The sequence below is a fragment of the Vigna umbellata genome, chromosome 1 (assembly GCF_029865625.1).
Source record: "Vigna umbellata cultivar VRB3 chromosome 1, Vumbellata_1.0, whole genome shotgun sequence".
In the NCBI taxonomy this organism is placed as follows: Eukaryota; Viridiplantae; Streptophyta; class Magnoliopsida; order Fabales; family Fabaceae; genus Vigna; species Vigna umbellata.
In genome coordinates, this window is record NC_142165.1 from 12,563,101 (window position 1) to 12,582,593 (window position 19,493).

General features: G+C 32.2%; 3 protein-coding genes across 4 annotated transcripts; 2 read left to right on the plus strand and 1 right to left on the minus strand.

Moving 5' to 3' along the window:
• Nucleotides 1-3,185: 3,185 nt before the first annotated feature.
• LOC124832907 (uncharacterized) lies at nucleotides 3,186-4,055 on the plus strand. Its single transcript, XM_047307240.2, has one exon. It carries the CDS (start codon nucleotides 3,359-3,361, stop codon nucleotides 3,791-3,793), a length of 435 nt encoding a protein of 144 aa, XP_047163196.1. The 5' UTR covers nucleotides 3,186-3,358; the 3' UTR covers nucleotides 3,794-4,055.
• Nucleotides 4,056-7,071: 3,016 nt separating this feature from the next.
• LOC148204665 (uncharacterized) lies at nucleotides 7,072-8,645 on the plus strand. Its single transcript, XM_088095411.1, has 2 exons — nucleotides 7,072-7,230; nucleotides 7,452-8,645. Exon 2 carries the CDS (start codon nucleotides 7,460-7,462, stop codon nucleotides 8,396-8,398), a length of 939 nt encoding a protein of 312 aa, XP_087951537.1. The 5' UTR covers nucleotides 7,072-7,230; nucleotides 7,452-7,459; the 3' UTR covers nucleotides 8,399-8,645.
• Nucleotides 8,646-10,831: 2,186 nt separating this feature from the next.
• Nucleotides 10,832-13,225, minus strand: LOC124832890 (uncharacterized). 2 transcript variants are annotated; one of them, XM_047307214.2, is made up of 4 exons: nucleotides 12,957-13,225; nucleotides 11,974-12,686; nucleotides 11,780-11,872; nucleotides 10,832-11,007 (listed from the first exon to the last, which is right to left on the minus strand). In XM_047307214.2, the coding sequence occupies exons 1-3, from the start codon at nucleotides 13,051-13,053 to the stop codon at nucleotides 11,786-11,788; spliced, it is 897 nt and encodes a 298-aa protein (XP_047163170.1). In that variant the 5' UTR covers nucleotides 13,054-13,225; the 3' UTR covers nucleotides 10,832-11,007; nucleotides 11,780-11,785. The 2 variants fall into 2 exon arrangements, with proteins under 2 accessions (XP_047163170.1, XP_047163172.1); XM_047307216.2 differs by lacking the exon at nucleotides 12,957-13,225 and adding an exon at nucleotides 12,774-12,933.
• Nucleotides 13,226-19,493: the final 6,268 nt, after the last annotated feature.

The window sequence follows — 19,493 nt, forward strand, 5'->3', positions numbered from 1 at the left end:
AAGTAATAATTTTTAGTCAGGAAAATGTTAAAAGAATGTGTTTTGCTACCACTGGTTTTTATTCAAATGGAATCCCTCGAACAAATAGTCTTAGCATTTGATTGAATGCGACATCACTGTATTTCATATGGTTTTGAAAATATGAACAAACATGTGGCCACCTTTAGCCTCTTGGAGCCACATTGCCCTTCCATGTGGAGGAAGTTACTGCAGCTACCTTTTGGAAGCTCTATCTATTAGCTACCTACACAGGATAAGATTAACTTTATGTGGAGGCTAGCTTTCAGAATGTACATCCACTTATAACTCTTCCTTTTTTCCTTCTTCTTACTTCAGAATAGTTAAATCGGTAAGGGTGGAAAGTGTGATGCAAAGAAACTTGTGACTAGTTACTATCCTATCACAAAACCTGGTGGATCACTCCTGTCACTGTAATGTTGCATTGCAGCCCACAAAATAGAATTGAAGATAAAGAAACAAGAAAAATTGCAGGGCTCTGAATGTAAAACATGGTTGGTTGATTTACATTAATCATTCATTTAAGTGATGGATTAAAAGCATTGGACGAGAATGTCCTAGAAAATGAGGTAAATTTGAATTTGAAAGAGAGTTGAGATAATGCATTTGAATGATTTGGTCGCTTGTTTATTGTTTGGCATTTACTGCATATGCAACTGCAAACAAGGCGGGGCTCACCAATAAAAGTCTGAGTCAGTTCATGTGCTGACCATTAAGTTATAAACAGGTTGAGAAAATCCTCATTCCTCCCTCCCTCCATGAATATTCCTCACCAGCTGCAAGCATTTATTTTTCTTTTTCTAAACCTCATTGCTGATATTGTTGCAATAAGTTTTTCTCCACTGATATCTTCTTTCATTCACCTACACACCCTAAAATGGATGACAAAAACTTCCCTTTTTCTTGTTACAACCTTCTGTGATGCCATGCCTGCCTAGTCACTCCTATTCACAGAATTTTCTTTAACTAAAGATGTTTAATTCACTATTTGGCTATCATCATTCACACCACAGTTAAATAAGTAAACAAAAAACAAAGAAACATCCACTAAACTAAAGCTGTACACCAAATGTATGCATTAAAGGATCACAGAAACTATTAAAATGGAATTCTGATTTTGATATAAAAATAGCAGCAAAAGAAATATGTACAAGTTTTGCTCTTAAGTTGAATGTGGTTAATATTTGTGTGGTCATTAGCTTGTAGGGGGAATAATGGAAATGTGTCAATAGGTAGCCATAGAGGCCTACCATGTGAGAGTTTCGTTTGTTTGCACAGTAAGATGATTTTGAAGATAGTAATATGTCCAAAAGAAGAGAGAGGAGGATGAATAAATAACCGGGAAACAGGGTCTGTTGCAAATGGTGAGCAGAAACAAAACTCAGGTAGGATGTCCACACATGTTTTGGAGTTAGATTAGATGTATGATATTGAATTACAATAGCTCTCTCATCAATGATATACATGCCAAGGCCCTGTGTAACAATTTCATTGAAATTTCGTACAAGAAATGGTGGTACGGACCCCATTACCTTACCTCCCGGAAGCAAAAAAGAAAAATAATGAAGGATTGAAAAAATTGTGTGGCATTAAATAAAAAGAGTAGTGTAGTGTGTGAATGTGACAAGAACAGAGGGATCCGAGTGGGTCTGAGCACATGGAGTCCCATATGCCCAACACAACCAAATCTCTCATACAATCCCAATGACCCAATCCGCCGATTGGTTTCCTTCTTGGAAACACCACCACCTCCCCTCTCTGATCCTCCACCACACTCTCTCAGGGCCACACCATCCATCACTAATTACGGAACCCTCACTAAAGCTGCAACACCAATCACCACCATATTAACAAACACTCATACATACATGCATCAATCATCTTTTCTTTTCACTCTCTCCCAATCAAAATTACAACATTTCTAAATCTTTTAATCCACCCCTACTAGTAAGTAATACCCTTTGTGTTCAAATAATCAAATGTAATTGCAAATGTTAAAAAGCTACTGCCTTCAAAATCTGTATAAATTACTTTCTCACAAACATCACCAGCTTTAAGCACCGTTCACTTTTATTTTTTTCTTTATCCTTTACTCACCATCAAATAGTGATTTTCTTTTGGCTTGTACATCATATGATGGCTCAATTTTTATCTGTGTTCTGACCGTCAAATTTACCATCTGGAAAACTTTCTTTATGAGAAAAAAAAAACTGTCATTCAAGGCAGTTGATAGCTTTCGTTCGTATTACTGATTTTTTTTACAGGCATTTATTGTTATGGATGCGACATAATCAATCATTTAATAAAATACTGTAGTCATGTTCAATTAACTTGTTTATCCACAGAACCAAGTTGTCCTGAATTAGCTAAGCAGAGTGTTTGATTTCCCTCAAATGACAAGTTGTTAGTTTAATATGGGTTGGGATTGATATGATTGTAGCATTGTGCATGATTAATTTGGCCTAAAAGGGTTAGAAGGGGGTTTTGTGGGGCTCAAGGTGGGGTCACTGGAAAGAAAACACGTGGCAGTCATGCGAAGGGTGGTGATGCAGATCATATGGCATATGAAAGAGAAGAGAAGAGAGTGGAGAGGCACATGGGTGGGTGTTAGGTTCAAGGAATTCATGTGAGCACATGTGCTTTCTTCCCTTTGTTTTGTGTCCTGTGGGACCATTTTTTATGCTCTCACATCTCCACTCCTCAACGGGGTTGCATTTTCAGTCACACTTGTAAACTTTATACTTTCACCTTTACCTCATTTCAATCTTACTAGCTAAGAATCCTCTCTTTCCAATGCCAACACACACTTCATAGACTATTACCATCATGCATGTGTTTAACATGTTATAATCAACCTTAAATATTTCATCTGTTCTATGATCCTCGGAAGAAAACAAAGACAATAAGCAATGAAAATGTAACATAATACTAAATGGTAAAAACTGATAGCATAGAAGTGTGGTTACTGCATGAAGAGGAGGTAAAAAATTGATGAGGTGGAAGAGGGTGTTGGTGTGGAGCGTGAAGGCCACCTCATTGCCCCAATCCAAAACTTGGGGGCTTCTTCTTCTTGTGTTGTGAGGCCAAAACCAGTGGGGCCAGCTTCGTTGGCATTGACATTTCTAGAGCTCAACAATAATTTAACATCTTTCTCCCTCCCACCCTCCCTTGTTTGCAGCCACCACAAGACAACCTCACCTCTCATATAACTCCCTCACACATTAATCTTTCTTCTCTTCTCCTCTCTCTCTCTCTCTATCTCTCTCTTAACCCTCTTACACACACATCACATTACTACTGCTACTACTGCTACTGTCACCACCACTGCTACTACTTCTACATGTCATCATCCATGGAACAAGAAGATAACACCCCAAAGCACACTATCATACCCACATTCCTCAGAAAACCTTCAGACGACCAGGCCAACTCCGCCGTCTCCTCTCACAAATCTTTGCATGTTTTCCGCCACAGCAGGAGGCGGTGTAGGAAGGAACTCACTGCGAAAGAGCCTGCCAAGGAAGGTGATGAAGACGAGGAGAAGGAAAAAGAAGAAGACGAAGATGGTGGTGACGTTGATGACAGAGAAGAGATAGAGAGGAAGATTCACACTTTGCAGAGGATTGTGCCTGGTGGGGAGTCATTAGGGGTGGACAAACTCTTTGATGAAACTGCTGGCTATATTCTGGCCTTGCAGTACCAAGTCAAAGCCTTGAGGGCTCTCACTGGTTTCTTTGAGAAGTTGGAGAAGGAGAAGACAAAGTTTGGAGGTTGATATCATCGTCAAAATGAATGAATGAATCAATAATCCACGGTGATGAAGCTGCTGCATGATGGATTATGGAAGCAGCAGCCTAGGTTAGGATCTTTTGGTTTTTCCCACAGACCCTTTAGTTAGATATTTTTTTCTTTTTCTTTTTACTTTTAATTTTTCTGTTCTTGGCTGTACTTTTGGAGGTTGGGATCAAGGAAAATGTCTCCCATGTTCTTAGATTTTCATTTTTTTATTTTTTATTTCGAAGTTCTCAATTTCTCACTGTGTTCTTTTGCTGATGACTTTATTATTTATATCTATATCTATATATATATATATCCTGAAAGTTGATAATGTTACGCCGCAGATTAGTGTTAGAGAATTGATTTTGGGGAAGTGTTGTAGGAATCTTAAGGTGTTGGATGACGATGATGATGATGATCTGGAGTGAAGGTAGAGTGGGTGGAAGTGTATGACATTATGGTGTGTCTGTGGTGGATGTACGTGGGCTATGTGTGACAGGTTTTTTTTGTTCATCTCGGTCCAGTGGGCCAGTCCTATTTGGTCTTAAAATCTGGATGAGATCAGAGGTTTTTAAAGTAACATGGCACATACACATGTTGGCATTGGTCACTTTCTCTTGTGAAAACTTTGGTTTGGGGATTTTGGAATAGGGTTCTTTGACTTTTTTGGCAGTTAGCCATTACTACCACAATAACTTACACTTACAATGCGGTATACACAAAAAAGAGAGCACCCCACTTGAATTCAATGCTTTTAAATTTCACATGCCTCAGGATCATCTTCCATGATTTAAGCTAAAAGCAACCATCCATTATCATCACTCTTAACTCTCTTAATTCTTTCCTTCCATCTTTCTTTCAAACATGGAACACCAAATATAATCACAACTCTCTCAAACCAACAAAACGTTTTCAAGCAGTGATTTTGTTCTCGTGTACATCTGCAGCAAGATTCCAACAAAATCATTGTTTCCTTAAATTTAAGAATGTGATGTCCTATGAAAGAAAAACAAGTTGGAATTGAGGTGATGGTAATAATGAGATAAAACCAAGGGTGCTCTGAGAATACAGTTACAGGCACTTGCACTGCAATCTGTGTACTGTTTTGGAGATCCAACACATTCATCTGCATTCTCCAATTGCCAACTTCCTGGAGCAGTCACAATCACAGTCACAGCCACCACAATTTTTTCGAGAATCATGAAAAGCCTTATTGGGCATGTGCACAACTACAATGTGTATCCATCAGTACACAGAAACCATGCATAAATGCTGCATCGCCATCAAGACAGATCATGCAACTTTATCTCATCTGCATAATATATTAACGAAAGATCACATTGATATATATAATGAAGATTGTTTCATGTACGAAATTCTAGGAGATTAGCGTTCCCGTATCACTTATATGAGTGTCGGTGTCACTTCATCCACTGGAGTAAATTTTCATAATTATGGACTGAAAATAGATTAACTATAGTAAGCAAATTTAGCAGAAATTAAAATTATACAATTTTGACATAGTAATTGAATTACTTAAAATTAGGACATTAAATTCTATCTAAAAAATTAAGAATTTGGAATTCTTTATATTATTATGAAATTTATGCTTTTTTTTTAAATTCTTATTTTCTTCTTCGTTCAATTTTGATTTGGTTTTCTTCAACTTAATTAAGATCAAAACATTTTCAGAATTATTACTTTTGATTAATGTTGATTAGTTTTGTAATTTATATTACTAAAGTTTTTTAATCAATGTTATTTCTTGTTTCATGTTAGTTAGGGTTTTTTTTTTCAGATGTGATAATTGATTTTTTTTCAATTAATGTTAGTTAGTAATGGTTTAGTTATCATGTACACATATATGTAACTATAAATTTCTTTTGTTAGTGTTAACTAGAAAAATTCACACATAATATTAACTATAATTTTTTTCCAATGATAATTGGGAAATTTTTAACCTGTGAAAAAAGTCTTACAAATATAAGTCAATTTTTTCTTTTGACGAATCTTGACCAAAAGTTAACATCATGATTGAAAAAAAAAGATGAATTAACAATTATTTGATATTTAAAAAATAATTTTACATTTAATGGTAACTAAAATAATTTATATTCAAATTAAAAAATATTAAAGTTCACATTATTAAAAAAATGTTATAATTTTTGTTTATTGTTAACAATAAAATTAAACATTACGTTAGTTAGGTTTGTTTCTTAAACGTGAAATTAACAGGTAAAAGTAATAATTAAAACAAAAAATGGTTGTATTTAAGAAAAATAATTGACAGTTCCGTTTTAACAATAATGATGGAGATTTAGATTATAAAGCAAACCAAATAATTTCAATCTTACGCAATAGACACGTTGGATAATTTGTGGCTTGGGCCTATTGGGCTGGAATAAAATAGTTGCAGAGAAGTAAAGGACTGAGAAGATTACTATTGCCACCCGTCAACACTGTTTAAAATTCCCGTTTTGATAAAATGATGAATAGTATGTTTGTACCGTTTATTCAAGACAATGATGAATACCATATTTCTACCATTAATAAAATCATGAATATTAACGAACTTTTTTTAATATATTTTGCAATTAATTAAAATGTGTCCAAAAATATAAAATGTAAAGTACACGTTTACATGTGAAAACACAACTTGTAGGCGCTAGTATATCTACTTTTTTCAGACAGTAAAAAATAATTTTTTTTTCTGAAAAGCTTGATATTATAATAATTATTGAAATAAAAATTACTAAAAGTTATATTACAATTATAAATATATTAATATAGAAAACAATGACGAAATATTTCTTATTAACTTTTACGAAGTTATAATTGACATATCATAGTTGTGTTTATCATAGCAATTTAATATTATATTATGGCAACATATTATATTTTTCTTCCTTTTCTTTTTCAAGTGACTACAAGTTACGATTATTTGGTTTTTGTATGTTATTTTTAGTTTTATCTATTGATTGATACATGACATGATAGTTCAAACTTTAGTTAGAATTTATTCCGAATAAAAAAAAGTTAGAGAGTAGAAAAGGCATACACATTTTTATGTTTTTTAATAAATTTTCAATCTATAATTTTTTGTTGTAAGAAAAAGTATATTGTTACACCGATGCAATTTGACACGCTGGCGCACCAGAACCGGAATACAACCTAAAATCTGAACCGTTGGTTGATGATTCTGATCTCTTACTTTCTGTGTTCTTCTGCCTTTTCCATCAGAAAAGGTGAAAAGAAAATGGTAAAGTTAAAGATATTTTTCACATACACTACTCAAAACCCTAGTCACATATCGTTCCCTAAACACAAACCTCTTCTTTCCCTTTTACGGAAAATCATCTCCATTTTTTTCTGGAAAATTCATCTTCCGTTCTCGCTGACACTACCGCACACTCTCTAAACGCCTTCACTCGCTTCGTACTGTCCTTTACACATCCGCAATAATATGTTTATATGTATTTATATATTGCTAATTTTGTTTAGTTGCTTGTATAATTCGATTCATAAGTTACTTTTTACAGTTTATTTTTCATTATTTTTCAAATTATTGGCAAGAAACAGCGTGTTCATTCTCGACTTTGATTTCTGGCTTACTTAGTTGATGAGCTGACAGCGTGCTATTTTTCTTTGTTTTGCAGAATCAGCCATGGCGGATGACGGCGTTGCCAACGGCGGCGTAGATTATCAGTACGGTGAGGAATCGGCGACGAAGATTGAAGTGTTGCAACGCGAACGCGATGAATTGGTGAACGAGAACGCCTCGAGGAAGGAGGAGATCAAGAAGCTGACGGCGGAGCTTGACATTTTGCGAAGAGATGGCGCGGTGAATAGCGAGAAGATCGAGGAGATGCAGCGAGAGGTGGTGCAGTCGCGCGACGCGGTGAAGGCGGCCGAGGTTATCGCGGCGAGGGCAGCGGACCTGGAGACGGACGTGGCGAAGCTACAGCACGATTTGATATCGGAGATGACTGCGACGGAGGAGGCGAGGGCGGATGCTTCTGAATTGAGGAAGGATTTAGGGGAGAAGGAGTCGTTGGTTGAGTCTCTGGAGAAGGAACTGACAGCTTTGAAGAAGGTAAAGGCAGAGGGTGAGGTTAGGGTTAGGGATTTGGAGAGGAAGATTGGAGTTCTGGAAACCAAGGAAATTGAGGAAAGGAACAAGAGGATTAGGTTCGAGGAGGAGATGAGAGATAAGGTTGATGAAAAGGAGAAGGAGATCAATGGTTTCAAACAGAAGTTGGTGGAATTGGAGAAGGTTACTGCTGAGAAAAAATCTGAGTTGGAGGAGTCGGTTAAGCAGAAACTAAGGTTGGAGGAGGCACTTAAAGAATCTGAGGAGAAAGTAGCGGCTTTGGAATCAAGTATTCTTCAATTGCGTGAGGAAGCAAAGGAAGCTGAGAGGGTGATTTTATCGCTAAATGAGAAGGCGGTTAAGACTGTTGAGAATATTGATAGAGGTTTAAATGGCATACATGATGAAGGGAAAGGATTGAAGTTGCAGTGGCCGGTGGTGGCAGCAGGGTCTACAGGAGCTGTTGTTGCGGCGGCTGCCGTAATCTATGTGTGCTATGGGAAACGGAAGTGATTTCATATGACCAATCATCGATTGGAAGAGGAGGTTGTAGAGGTTAGATTTACCAGCCCTTTAGTCACAGATATGCTGCAATTTTGTTTCTCATAAAATAACTCTTCTTCTCTGGCTTTTATTTTTGAAGCCTGTGAAATTTTTATGTACGTTGAAGTTGGCATACTTGTTTGATTGTTAGTTTCCTTTCACGAGGATCGAACCACTGTGTGTTGCATTTAATAAATAGGTTTCAAAATTGATATTAGATGTTTCTGTGTTTAGTTTCACCTTATTTGTTTGGAGGATAGGCATTCGGTAGTGCTGGCAGTTTAAGGCAGCACTCGGCAGTTTCGGCAGTTTCTGAAGTTGATTTCTCTGTAATTTGTCTTTTCCACAGTGATTCTCACAGCATGTCTTTGAATGTAGAACCCACCTGGTGAATCATATGATCTTTTAGGATTAAATGATAACACTGATTTGTTTGTGCTGTTGCCCAATTGCCTTTTTGTCTTGCTTGGTGTCATTTTGGTTGGGTTTGATGACTTTGGAGAAGTCACTGCAATGTGCTCAGAGAGAGTTTTTCTCTTTCTGGTCTTGTTCCTTTTTTTTCATTGCTTATACCCCATTTGTGGCGATTGTATTCCGAAGAAGTTCGGATTTAGTTGAAAGTTTTTTCAATTGTAGTTGACTTGTTTGGGGGTACGAAAGCGTTGGCTTGGATTGCTCCCTTTCAATCCACCCTTTAATATTTTCTATTAGTTTGAATAGTACTATCAAACCATTTGCTTTAAGTTAAAGAGACACAATAGTCCATTTTGTTAGTTTTAATATGAATGTCGAACAGTGTCGTTAGATAGATACTTTTAGATACTTTTGAAGGAGTTCTTTAGGAGGCCAAATTCTGTGTCGGTAACATGTTTGTTGCAATTTATCTTGGTTTCTGCAGTGAGGCACAATGAATTTTGTGTCTTTTTTAACCTAAATCCAATGCGCCAATTATTTGTATTATCTATCTTTTAATTTGATTCTGATGTGTAAGATTCTATACCCCAGAAAACTGCACCAAAAATCAAGTCATTAGTTTTTAGAACACGCTTCTTAGGTTTACGGTTCTTTTTAAATAGTCATTTTACCAAAAGGAATGAAAATGGAAACAAAGCTACTCTAAATTACATGATAAGTAGAATGATGATTTTCCGTTTTGAATTGGTGAGTGTGTGGTAAGCGGAGAGAATTGTAGGTTAGGTAGTATCAGCCTTTAATTTTTGGGCCCAGTACCAGGCCAGGATAAATCTTATCACTAAGACCACCTTTCACACTTGCATCGCGTTTAGGTGGCTGAAAATAGATACAGAGAAATAGAGCAACAACATGAAAATATTCTTTTATACTCTATTTGACGGCGAAATTGAAAGGAGAGAGATATTTGTATCCGTTTCACAGACAATAATATGAGGGAAATGACTCTTTTCAATTTTACTTTTCTAAGAATCAGATAAATTTATTACAACAAAAAATATGTTGATAAAAATTCGGAAGGTAAAAAGTTATATTTTGTTAATTTTTTAAAAATTTATTATTTTAAAGTCTATCTTTTACTCGACCTGAGTAGTATAAAGTATTTTCTTCTCATTTTTATTTGTCCAAATACACCCCTCTTAGCTGTTTATTTTATTTATTTCCTTTTATCTGACTTATTTATCTAAAAAGTGTTATTTCTAACAAAATTAAATGGTTACGTTAGATAGATTACTTTTTTTTTATTGGATTATAAATATTCTAATTTCAATTTTATACGAGCCCAACATAAATTATTAACGCCAACATGGAGCTTTTGAACTATATTTGTGTAGTTTAATTTTAAATCACTAAACTAGCTCAAGTTGAAAATTTTATTGATGGTATAAAACCCCATTGTAACCACCAAAATTTTCCTTTTTTACTTTAAAATTAGTAAGCTAACCCATGCACGTGCAATGATCTTTACATATGTATCCACACGATTCGTACGTATTAAAAATTGTGAAAAAAAATGCCAGCAGTACATTTTCAATACACTCATTTTTATTATTGATTAAGATTTATTAAAAAAATTAAAATCATAAAAATTTTATAGCCGAAAGTTAAGATGGATTACTTTGATAAATAGTGTAGTGTAAATTTATAATTATTCATGAATTATTCGAGTATAATTTTTAAAATGTTCCACCAATTATTTTGTAAATTGACCGAATCTTAAAACATGCGATGGCAAGTTAAAATTAATTTGGTTGGGTTTGGGTTTAGTAATAGTTATTAGGTTATAAATCTTTATTTAATGATTATAAAAACGCAATTGCATAAAGTGTTTAATATGTCAGTACATGGAAGAAAACAATCGACTCAACAAAAGAAAGAAAGGCGTGAAACTGCTCAGTGTAAAATACCACAAAATCAAAGAAAATGTAAAAATGGACAGAAAGTAATTTTTAATATAATGTGAGATAATAAATTGTTGTTAATGGAACTCCACAAAATGCCACAACTGAAATGTAGCATCTGTTTGTCGTTTTTGAAATGAAACGAAGCAGGAAAGCAGAGAAGAAATAGAAGATGATGCCCCTCGAAGAATGTGCAATGACTCCTCCCTGTAAAAAATTCAAAATGCTTCAAACTATAATAGTCAAAAACTATTTTACATTATCAGTTAGTACTATTAGATTTGTTCATTTTTTATAAGAATGATCATAAAAATCATGCTAAAAGTAATTCCTAAAATGATTGATTGCATACTAAGTTCACAAAAAGAATCATAAGTTTACCAAACCAATCTCTGTCTAAGGCTGTTGATTCTTGATGAGCATCCATGAGTATATACTGTTGTTGAAATCAATATAGCATAGTTCTATTTTGACTTGTTTTCAGATGTACTATTGTTATATTCATCTACTTCAGTTCAACACTCAACCTCAAGTCTTCATTTGTGTGACAACTTATTATTGTCTAGGTACTCACGACAAATTAATACACAAGAGTATGCTATATATAAAATTTAGTTTTAACATCTAAATACAATTGTTTTTAAATATCATCTAAACTAATAAACTAGGTCCCTCTATGTATATAACTTTTAATTTTAATGTAATAAAAAAATATATCAAAATAAACCTTTATGCTTGGATCCAATAAAGCACAACAGCTCTAAAGTATTACTATTTCCATAAGCTATTGAAACTTAACAAGACAAAAAGCAAGAAAAGATTCTGATGCCAACCAGACTGTTCTCTTTAGTGGGCAACACAGTCTTAAAAAAGGGGAAATGTAATGTATAATAATATAGTGAAATACTTTCATTAGGTATACATTTTTGAATTAAGGTTCATATGAGCCCTTTGAATTATCTGATTGAGGTTTACTGACCTTGAATTATCTATGACCACCCCTCATAATCTCAATGAGTCCACAGCAACTTTTCCAAGAGGAGAATTCCCTTTGAGCCATAGGGACAGTGGTCTGTCCCAGCAAAAAAATAATATGAAATAACAAAGACAACTGCATAACCAAGCACACTTGCTATGTCTGTATGAAACTATCATAAAGTGTAAATCACCTACCTGATTTTCATTGCTTTCAGCATCAGGAACAACACTAGGTGATGGTTGAAATGATTCCTTGGCACTTTCATAGGATGACTCTTCTAGACCACCTGATGATTCCTCTACTTTCTCTTCCAAACTTTGCTTCAAATCCAATGATTTTTCAATTATGGTTGGAGTAACCTTGTCACTCTCACATGATTTTGGAACACTTGTCTCCGAAGTTTCCACTAAAGAAGACTCACCACAAACATCATTTGCTTCCTCACCTACAGCATGAAACACGACATTCTTCTCCTCTTCTGCAACTTCAGTCTCTCTCAATCCTTCATTCCTCGAAACTGAAGGATACAAGTCTGTTTCCTTAACCCCATCTGGATCAGATTCAAAATCTTCATTAAATTCTAACATAACAGTGTCTGATTCCACTGTGTTCTCCACATGAGCATCTTTCACAGTATCAGGCTCAAAAGTCTCAGACACTACTGATTCCGAAACATCCTCTCGTGTCTCTTCAACTTTGCCTGACTCAACCAGCATCTTATTCTCCTCATTTTGCGGTGCTTCCTCTTCATGAGTGATGACAATATCACCATCTTGGGAATCATCAACTTCAACGGCCACCTCCTTATTTTCACTCAAAGATTGTGATTGTGCTTTATGGTTCTCTTGTATTGTTCCATTCACAAATCCTTCCATTTTCTCGGTGTTGTTTGCCGAAACAGCTTCCCCTGCAGGCAAAAAGAACGAAGCTTTATAACTATCCTCCTCAAATACTAGAAAAGATACAATAGCTTAGCAAATGGGTGCCATAAAACCTTTATGTTGCATGAGTAGCCTAAACCAGTATAATGTTAATTGTTATTGAATGAAAAACAAAAAGAAAAGTAAGCAGAAAAAACACAGGAAAACCAAGAAGAATGTAGAGAGAAGAGATGGAGAAAAAGAAGAGAAGTAGGTGGGGATGGTAGATAGATGGAGAGAGAAGAGTGAGTGAGTACCTTGGATTTGATGAGGAGGAGAAGAATGGTGGTTGAGAATGGTCCAAGTTTTGTGTTTCTTTGGTTGTTTTGTCTTTCTTCTTGAAAAAGAAGGCATAGATGCTGACTGGTTGTTGCAGAGAGCAGAGAATGGTGGATGAAGATTGGTGGTGTCAATGGCAATGAAAATGGTATGTGATTTCCCTTTCTCTGCTTCTTCTGTTTACTCATTATAAAGAAAAAAAGTGCCTTTAAATTGAATTGAAACGCTCATGGAGGGAGCTCAAGTGATGATGAGGCTTACCACTACCATCATCACTGTTCAATGAAACTACCAAGTACTTCAACAGCTTTGGCAAAATCAAAAAATCATCATTTTCAAAAAGAATTATAAAAATGGTCCAAAACAAATTGTAATATGAAAAATGATATTTTCATATGCACAAATTTTTTTACTTTGATTCTATTTTTTTTTTACTTTTTTTTAAAAATACAAAACTTTACATTTATAACTATTTTATCTATATGTCAAATAAATATAAAAATGTATCGTAATACAGTTAATCTTATAATATTTTGACATGAATTTTGAATCACTCAAATCAAATGGTATGAATTTGATACGACTTAAGCGTGATATAATTGTTTTTAAATTATAATTAAAATGTTGATAATTTGATATACATTGTGTTAAATTGTCAATTTGATTCGATTTTATTATAATTTTTTTAATTTTAATTAAAGTCGAAAGGAAACACAATTTATTTATTTTTATAATATTTTAAAACTTCCATTATTTTTAAAAATTTTGAAAAATAATGCAATATTTAAAACAGGTTTTATAGACCGATTACTAACTAGAAAAAAAAACCTTAGTTATTAATTTATAAAATATTAATTTTTAAAACTTATAGATTGTCCTGTAAATTATTTAAATTTTTTAAAAGTCAAATATATATATATATATATATATATATATATATGCATATATTATGTCATTTTATTTAAACTATATTTTAAAATTATTTTTTATCCCAGTTTATATCTTAAATATTTTTCTTTAAAATTAAGAAATGAAAAAAAATATGAAAGAAGAAGTATTAATACAAAAATACGAGAGCACCTTTTGTTTGTCTATGTCAATCATAATTATTTTTTGTAACTTGTAAGTATTGAAATATTTTGCTAATAAATGGTTATAATTAGTCTTCAGCACATTACAAATTAATGGGAAAAAATAAACTAAAGATTTCAACAAATAGTCTATATTTACAAACTACATAATATGTAAAATAGAATAAAAAGTATTTTCAAATTTATTATATATTACACATACCATACAGATTTAATATGTTTTATACACATATAAAACAAGTAACAAATAGTTTATATTTACAGAAGATCATATACATAATAAACCAGTTTATATTTACACAACATATATAACATAAAGCAAAATAAAAACTAAATTTATTTCCTCAAACAATCTGAATGTCAATATCGAATTTTTAGAGTTGATTTTTATTAGTTTCTTATTGGAAATAATTTGTATAATCATCTAATATAATATATAATTTTATGTCTTCAGTTATACCGAATATTATTAATAGACAATTTTATTTCCACAACTGTATACGTGAGTACAACAATTACTGTATAGAGAAATTAACTTTTTTTTTCAAAAATATATCTTCTACAAAAAACAATTTAGGAAGAAAGTAGCTCACAAAATTCTTATATTAACTCGTATTGAATGATATCGTAAAGTAATTAAATTTTGTAAGCTATATAGTTTTCTTTAAAGATATAATTTTAATAAAAATAATGAAAAGATCCACCGATGTGTTGTTACAATTTCATTTTGTATTCTATCATAATTTCATTATTATATAAACTATTTCTCTAAATTTTCATTATTTTTTCTCTACAAATCAAGTGTAAGAAGTTATAGAAATCATAATTCTAAAGTGACACTCACTAAATTAAGTTGTTTGAATAGATGATTGATAAAAGTAAATGTATGGTTTTCATCTCAAATACCAGCTACGGCATTAACAAATGCAGCTTATATTAGATGCAAGAAAATAAACTACAACTTAATTAACTATAATAAACACAGACATAAACCAGATTTCATAAATTCATGTCATTCAGCTACGAATTTAAAAAACTTTGAAATCACCAAAAAAGCCCAAATTTTTTAAGAAAAATAATTTGGGCTTTAGATAGCTCCCTCTTAACAAACAAGTTAAAGCCCAAAACACGTTGAAGCTAAAAAAAGGTAACTTCTTCCTGTAACTCCATACATTTCTGCCTCACCTCCATGACCCATTTTAAAAGACATTTTTGCCCTTGTTTTGTTTTTTTTTTCATCTTCTTCCTCCACCAGTGCATCCTTTTCACCCTTCTTCTTCTTCCCTTACTTCCACTCTTCTTCCTTTAGTATAACAATTTGGGAGGTTTAATTTGAATAGGATATTTTTCACGTAAGAATTGCCTAATTAATTAATTATATAATGAAAACTCACATAATTATGTATTTAATAAATATAATTATTTTATACATTAATATAAATATAGTTCTTTTTTATACATTAATTTTCCGGTACTTACATTTACTTAAATATTTTTAGAACGTAAATTTATATTTTTCATCATACAATTCAAGTTATTTTAAACAGAATATGATTTACTTAAATATTTAATTATTGTAGTGCAAATTAGTTTAAAGTTTTATTTATTTTTTATATTTGTCAACTCAATGTATTTCTTCCATTTTTATTTGTAAATTTTTTTATCATTTTTTAAAATTGGTATATGAAAAAAAGTATACATAATTTAAGTTAGTTATTGAAATAAATTAAACTCTAAATTTTAATAATTTATTTAGTATAATTTCTAATATTATAAAATAATCACTTATTTTGCAATTTTAGTTCATTTTTATTCTTACTGAAATTTAATTGATGGTCCTATAGTAATAATCGTATTATTTAATTGATTTAATTTTTTATATTATCGTATTAATGAAATCAATTATAATTATATACTTGATATAAATCTAAGCAATTCTTCTTGTTGTTGTTTCCTTGTGTCCCCATTTGAAATGAATGCAGCATGATGGTGAGCCTCAGGGAGTTTGACGGTGGAAGGAGAAAAGATATATATAATAAAAATTTAGAGAGTGAAGTAGTTATTGTGCAATGGTAGGTGTTAGATACAGTGCTCCCAGCTGGTGGCAAGTGTCAACTATGCAGACAATGGTATCAGAGAAAACTGACAAGTCTGGAAGATATCAGAGTATGCAGTACAGTGCATTTAGTCAAAAGTATATCAGAAAACTCCCCAGACCCACATCGACTGCAAACAAGGTAGTAATATCACTTGCTTTCTACGATTCTGATTTTCATCTCCATGCTATTTTTACATGTACTGCTTTTCAAATCTCACTTTTTCATAATGTATGTCCTTCCTTTCCTCACATGCAGGTGGGGCTTCTCATCTTTACTTTTTATAATTATACATATTTTTTTTTTAATGTTTCGATTGAATTGGTATGGACGTTCTTTCTTGTTTTGTTTTATTTTTATTTTTAATCTTATTTTATAATGTGATTCACTTTAATGAATTGTTAATTTGTAAAAGAATTCGAAGTTGAAGTTAAGTATGTTTTATAAAAAAATTTATATTTTATTAATATAAAAAATGATGATTGTAACTTTCACATAAGTTGTATTATTTATAGAGATGGTGACATTCAAGTCCATTGACTTGCAGAAAAATCCGATGTTCAAGTTAAATATGTTTGTGGTATTCGAAGTCTATTGATTAATTATCAGTATATTTTTAGGAAATCAAACCTAATAATCAATAATTAATACGGTATATTTATAAAGGTTAAGGTAATTTGACCTATTAATATTTGATAATTGAAGCATTAATTTCGATGGGTATATTTCATTTAGTTAAATTTTTACGTGAAATTAAAATTTATTTTTATCTTAAATTTTCACATAATTTCATTTTAAAATTTAAAAATGTATAAAGATAATATTTTAACTCAAATTATACTTAACTTATATATATGTATAGATAATTTAATGGAGTGACTTATTCAGTAAAATTTATTGGGGCTCGTGGAACTGTTAACTGTCTTTTCATTCCAAAAGAAAGTTGAAAGTGTTGGGAGCACATTTGTTTCTTTTGATGGAACAGTAGACATGATTAAAAGGGTAATGCAACATAAGCTTTTAGTAAGTTTCGGGTTTGAACATTCTGTGAATTATCATGTATAAGCTTGCTTTGAGTAACTATAAATTATTCAATCACATATTTTTGAGAGAGATTATCACAAATTGATATAAGCAGATTTTTCATGTTTGGATACGTGAATTTAAGAAAAAATGGAAGAAAATGGGAGTAATGATTTGTAGGATTATCTCCATTTTTTCACTGGTGCGAAACTTGCCTTCAACTTTATGCGTTTAATGTCAGATGACTAGAGAGCTAATATTAAGAATGATTGATTACATTTTGGTAAACAAAATCAATTATTTGATGTTGGTAATATGCAAATCTAACGTAATATAGTTGTTTGACATCGGTGGTTCACCTGTCCGACATCATATTCTATATATTTTGATGTATATTTCAAATAAATGTCTGAGTCATTAAAAACATGAATTAAAAAGACGTACTTAGTATTTATGACCAATTAGAATGAAAGTCAAGTTCGACGTTTAATGATGTTAAAAAATAAAAAAAATTTAAGTGCGAAATGAGTTTTTGAGCTAATTAAACATTTATCGTTAGAGGTGTCCCACGTCTAATGATTATATGGCGTCGGTCGTTAGAGGTCTAACGTTCTATTGCATTTTATTTTGTCGACAACCTCGTTTCCTTCACTTTTTCTATGCAAACCCTTCTTCCACAGTGCGAACACCTCAGAAGGATATTTCTGTGACCATCAAAAGTAATATTTTTTTTATTTAAGACATGCACGTTTATTGAATATTTTAGGAATGATTTTCTTTTATTTTCACCAATTTATTTTGTGTATAAATAATTTTTTAAAATATCAGTGTGTTCTCCTTTCTTTTTTACTGGTGACGACGGTTTATAGTTTAATATACATAAGCTTTATGGTGTTCTTTTTCTAATACATTAGTGTGTAGACATGGTAATTAACTTCTATTTCTATTTGATTACATGAAAAAATATTTATTTTATAAAATTTCTTCCAATTTACAAAATCATATATATTTCTTATTTGTTAGTTTTGTTTAAAGTGGTCCCATTTTTTGTAAAAATATTCAATTTGGTCTTTTTTTATTGACGACGTTTAAAACGCTAACCGCGTAATGTTCACACCAATTTTAAATGACATGTCCAGTTTTACAATACGTGGCATGAGAGCTCCTTCGTTCTTCCATCAACCACGGATCCTCCATAACATACACCAAACCCTAAATCTCCAATTTCCAGAAACCTTAAATTCCTAATTTCTAAAAACCTTCGTCATCAACTATGAGAACCCTCAAATTTGCGAATCAATCTCGTGACTTTATCCTCCATCAGAAACCAAATCCCCAATTTCTAGAAACCTTCATCGTCAACCATGAGAACCCACAAATGTGTGAATCAATCTTGCGACTTTCTCCTTCATCAAAAGCCAAATTGCACTCACAAGAACCTCGCGAACACCACCACGAACCATTATTCTCCTTTAACCTTCGAGCAACACCATTCTCATGCAAACACCCTCTTCCACCATGAAATCCACGACGACAAAACTATTAAATTGTGCCGCCACCATCATCGAGCTACCTGCAACTACAAATAGACCTACAAATTCAAACACAGAGAAAACCCTAACCACTATCACGCCTCCTATTCACGATTCAACCTACAAGAAACCACAAAACACAAAAAACTCCAATGTTCAAACCCAAATTGCATAAATCGAACAATCCAAAAATAGGAAAATTGTCACGTCAATTGGACTGATGTTGCCACGTATTGCAAAACTGTATATATCATTCAAAATTGGCTGAGGTCGACATTACACCTTTAGCGTTTTTAAACGTCGTCAGCCAAAATGACTAAATTAAACTATTTTTACAAAAGATGAAACTATTTTGAACAACTCATAGATAGGAGAACCACTTTGAACAAAACTAATAAAAAATCAAAATAAGTATTATATATATATATATATAAATTATTTATTTTCTTTAAAATTAATAGTATCTCTGTTTATAAATTTGATCTCATTATTATATACAAATATCGTATTTGGTAAACATTTTACATAGTATTTTCTATCGTCTGATTATTACAATTATTTCCTCTATTATTTAATTTCATCTTAAAATATTTATCGTTTAAATATTAATCTTTTCAAAGTTAGGGCCTTATTATTGGTATGTGTTTACAGTAAAAGGGAGTTTTATAATGTCTTTCTAAAGAAAGTTTTTATAATGTTTAAAGAAATAGAGGAGATTGAATATGTAAAATGGTCAACATATGTAATAACGAATTTTTTTTTATCCATTAAAA

Excerpts from the sequence above, each read along its gene's own strand:
- LOC148204665 (XM_088095411.1), top strand. The coding sequence starts at position 7,460 with ATGGCGGATGACGGCGTTGCCAACGGCGGCGTAGATTATCAGTACGGT.
- LOC124832907 (XM_047307240.2), top strand. The coding sequence starts at position 3,359 with ATGTCATCATCCATGGAACAAGAAGATAACACCCCAAAGCACACTATC.
- LOC124832890 (XM_047307214.2), bottom strand. The coding sequence starts at position 13,053 with ATGCCTTCTTTTTCAAGAAGAAAGACAAAACAACCAAAGAAACACAAA. Across the intron at positions 12,687-12,956 it reads TCCTCCTCATCAAATCCAAG|GGGAAGCTGTTTCGGCAAAC; the intron begins GTACTCACTCAC and ends TTTTGCCTGCAG. Across the intron at positions 11,873-11,973 it reads CTGAAAGCAATGAAAATCAG|ACCACTGTCCCTATGGCTCA; the intron begins GTAGGTGATTTA and ends TTGCTGGGACAG.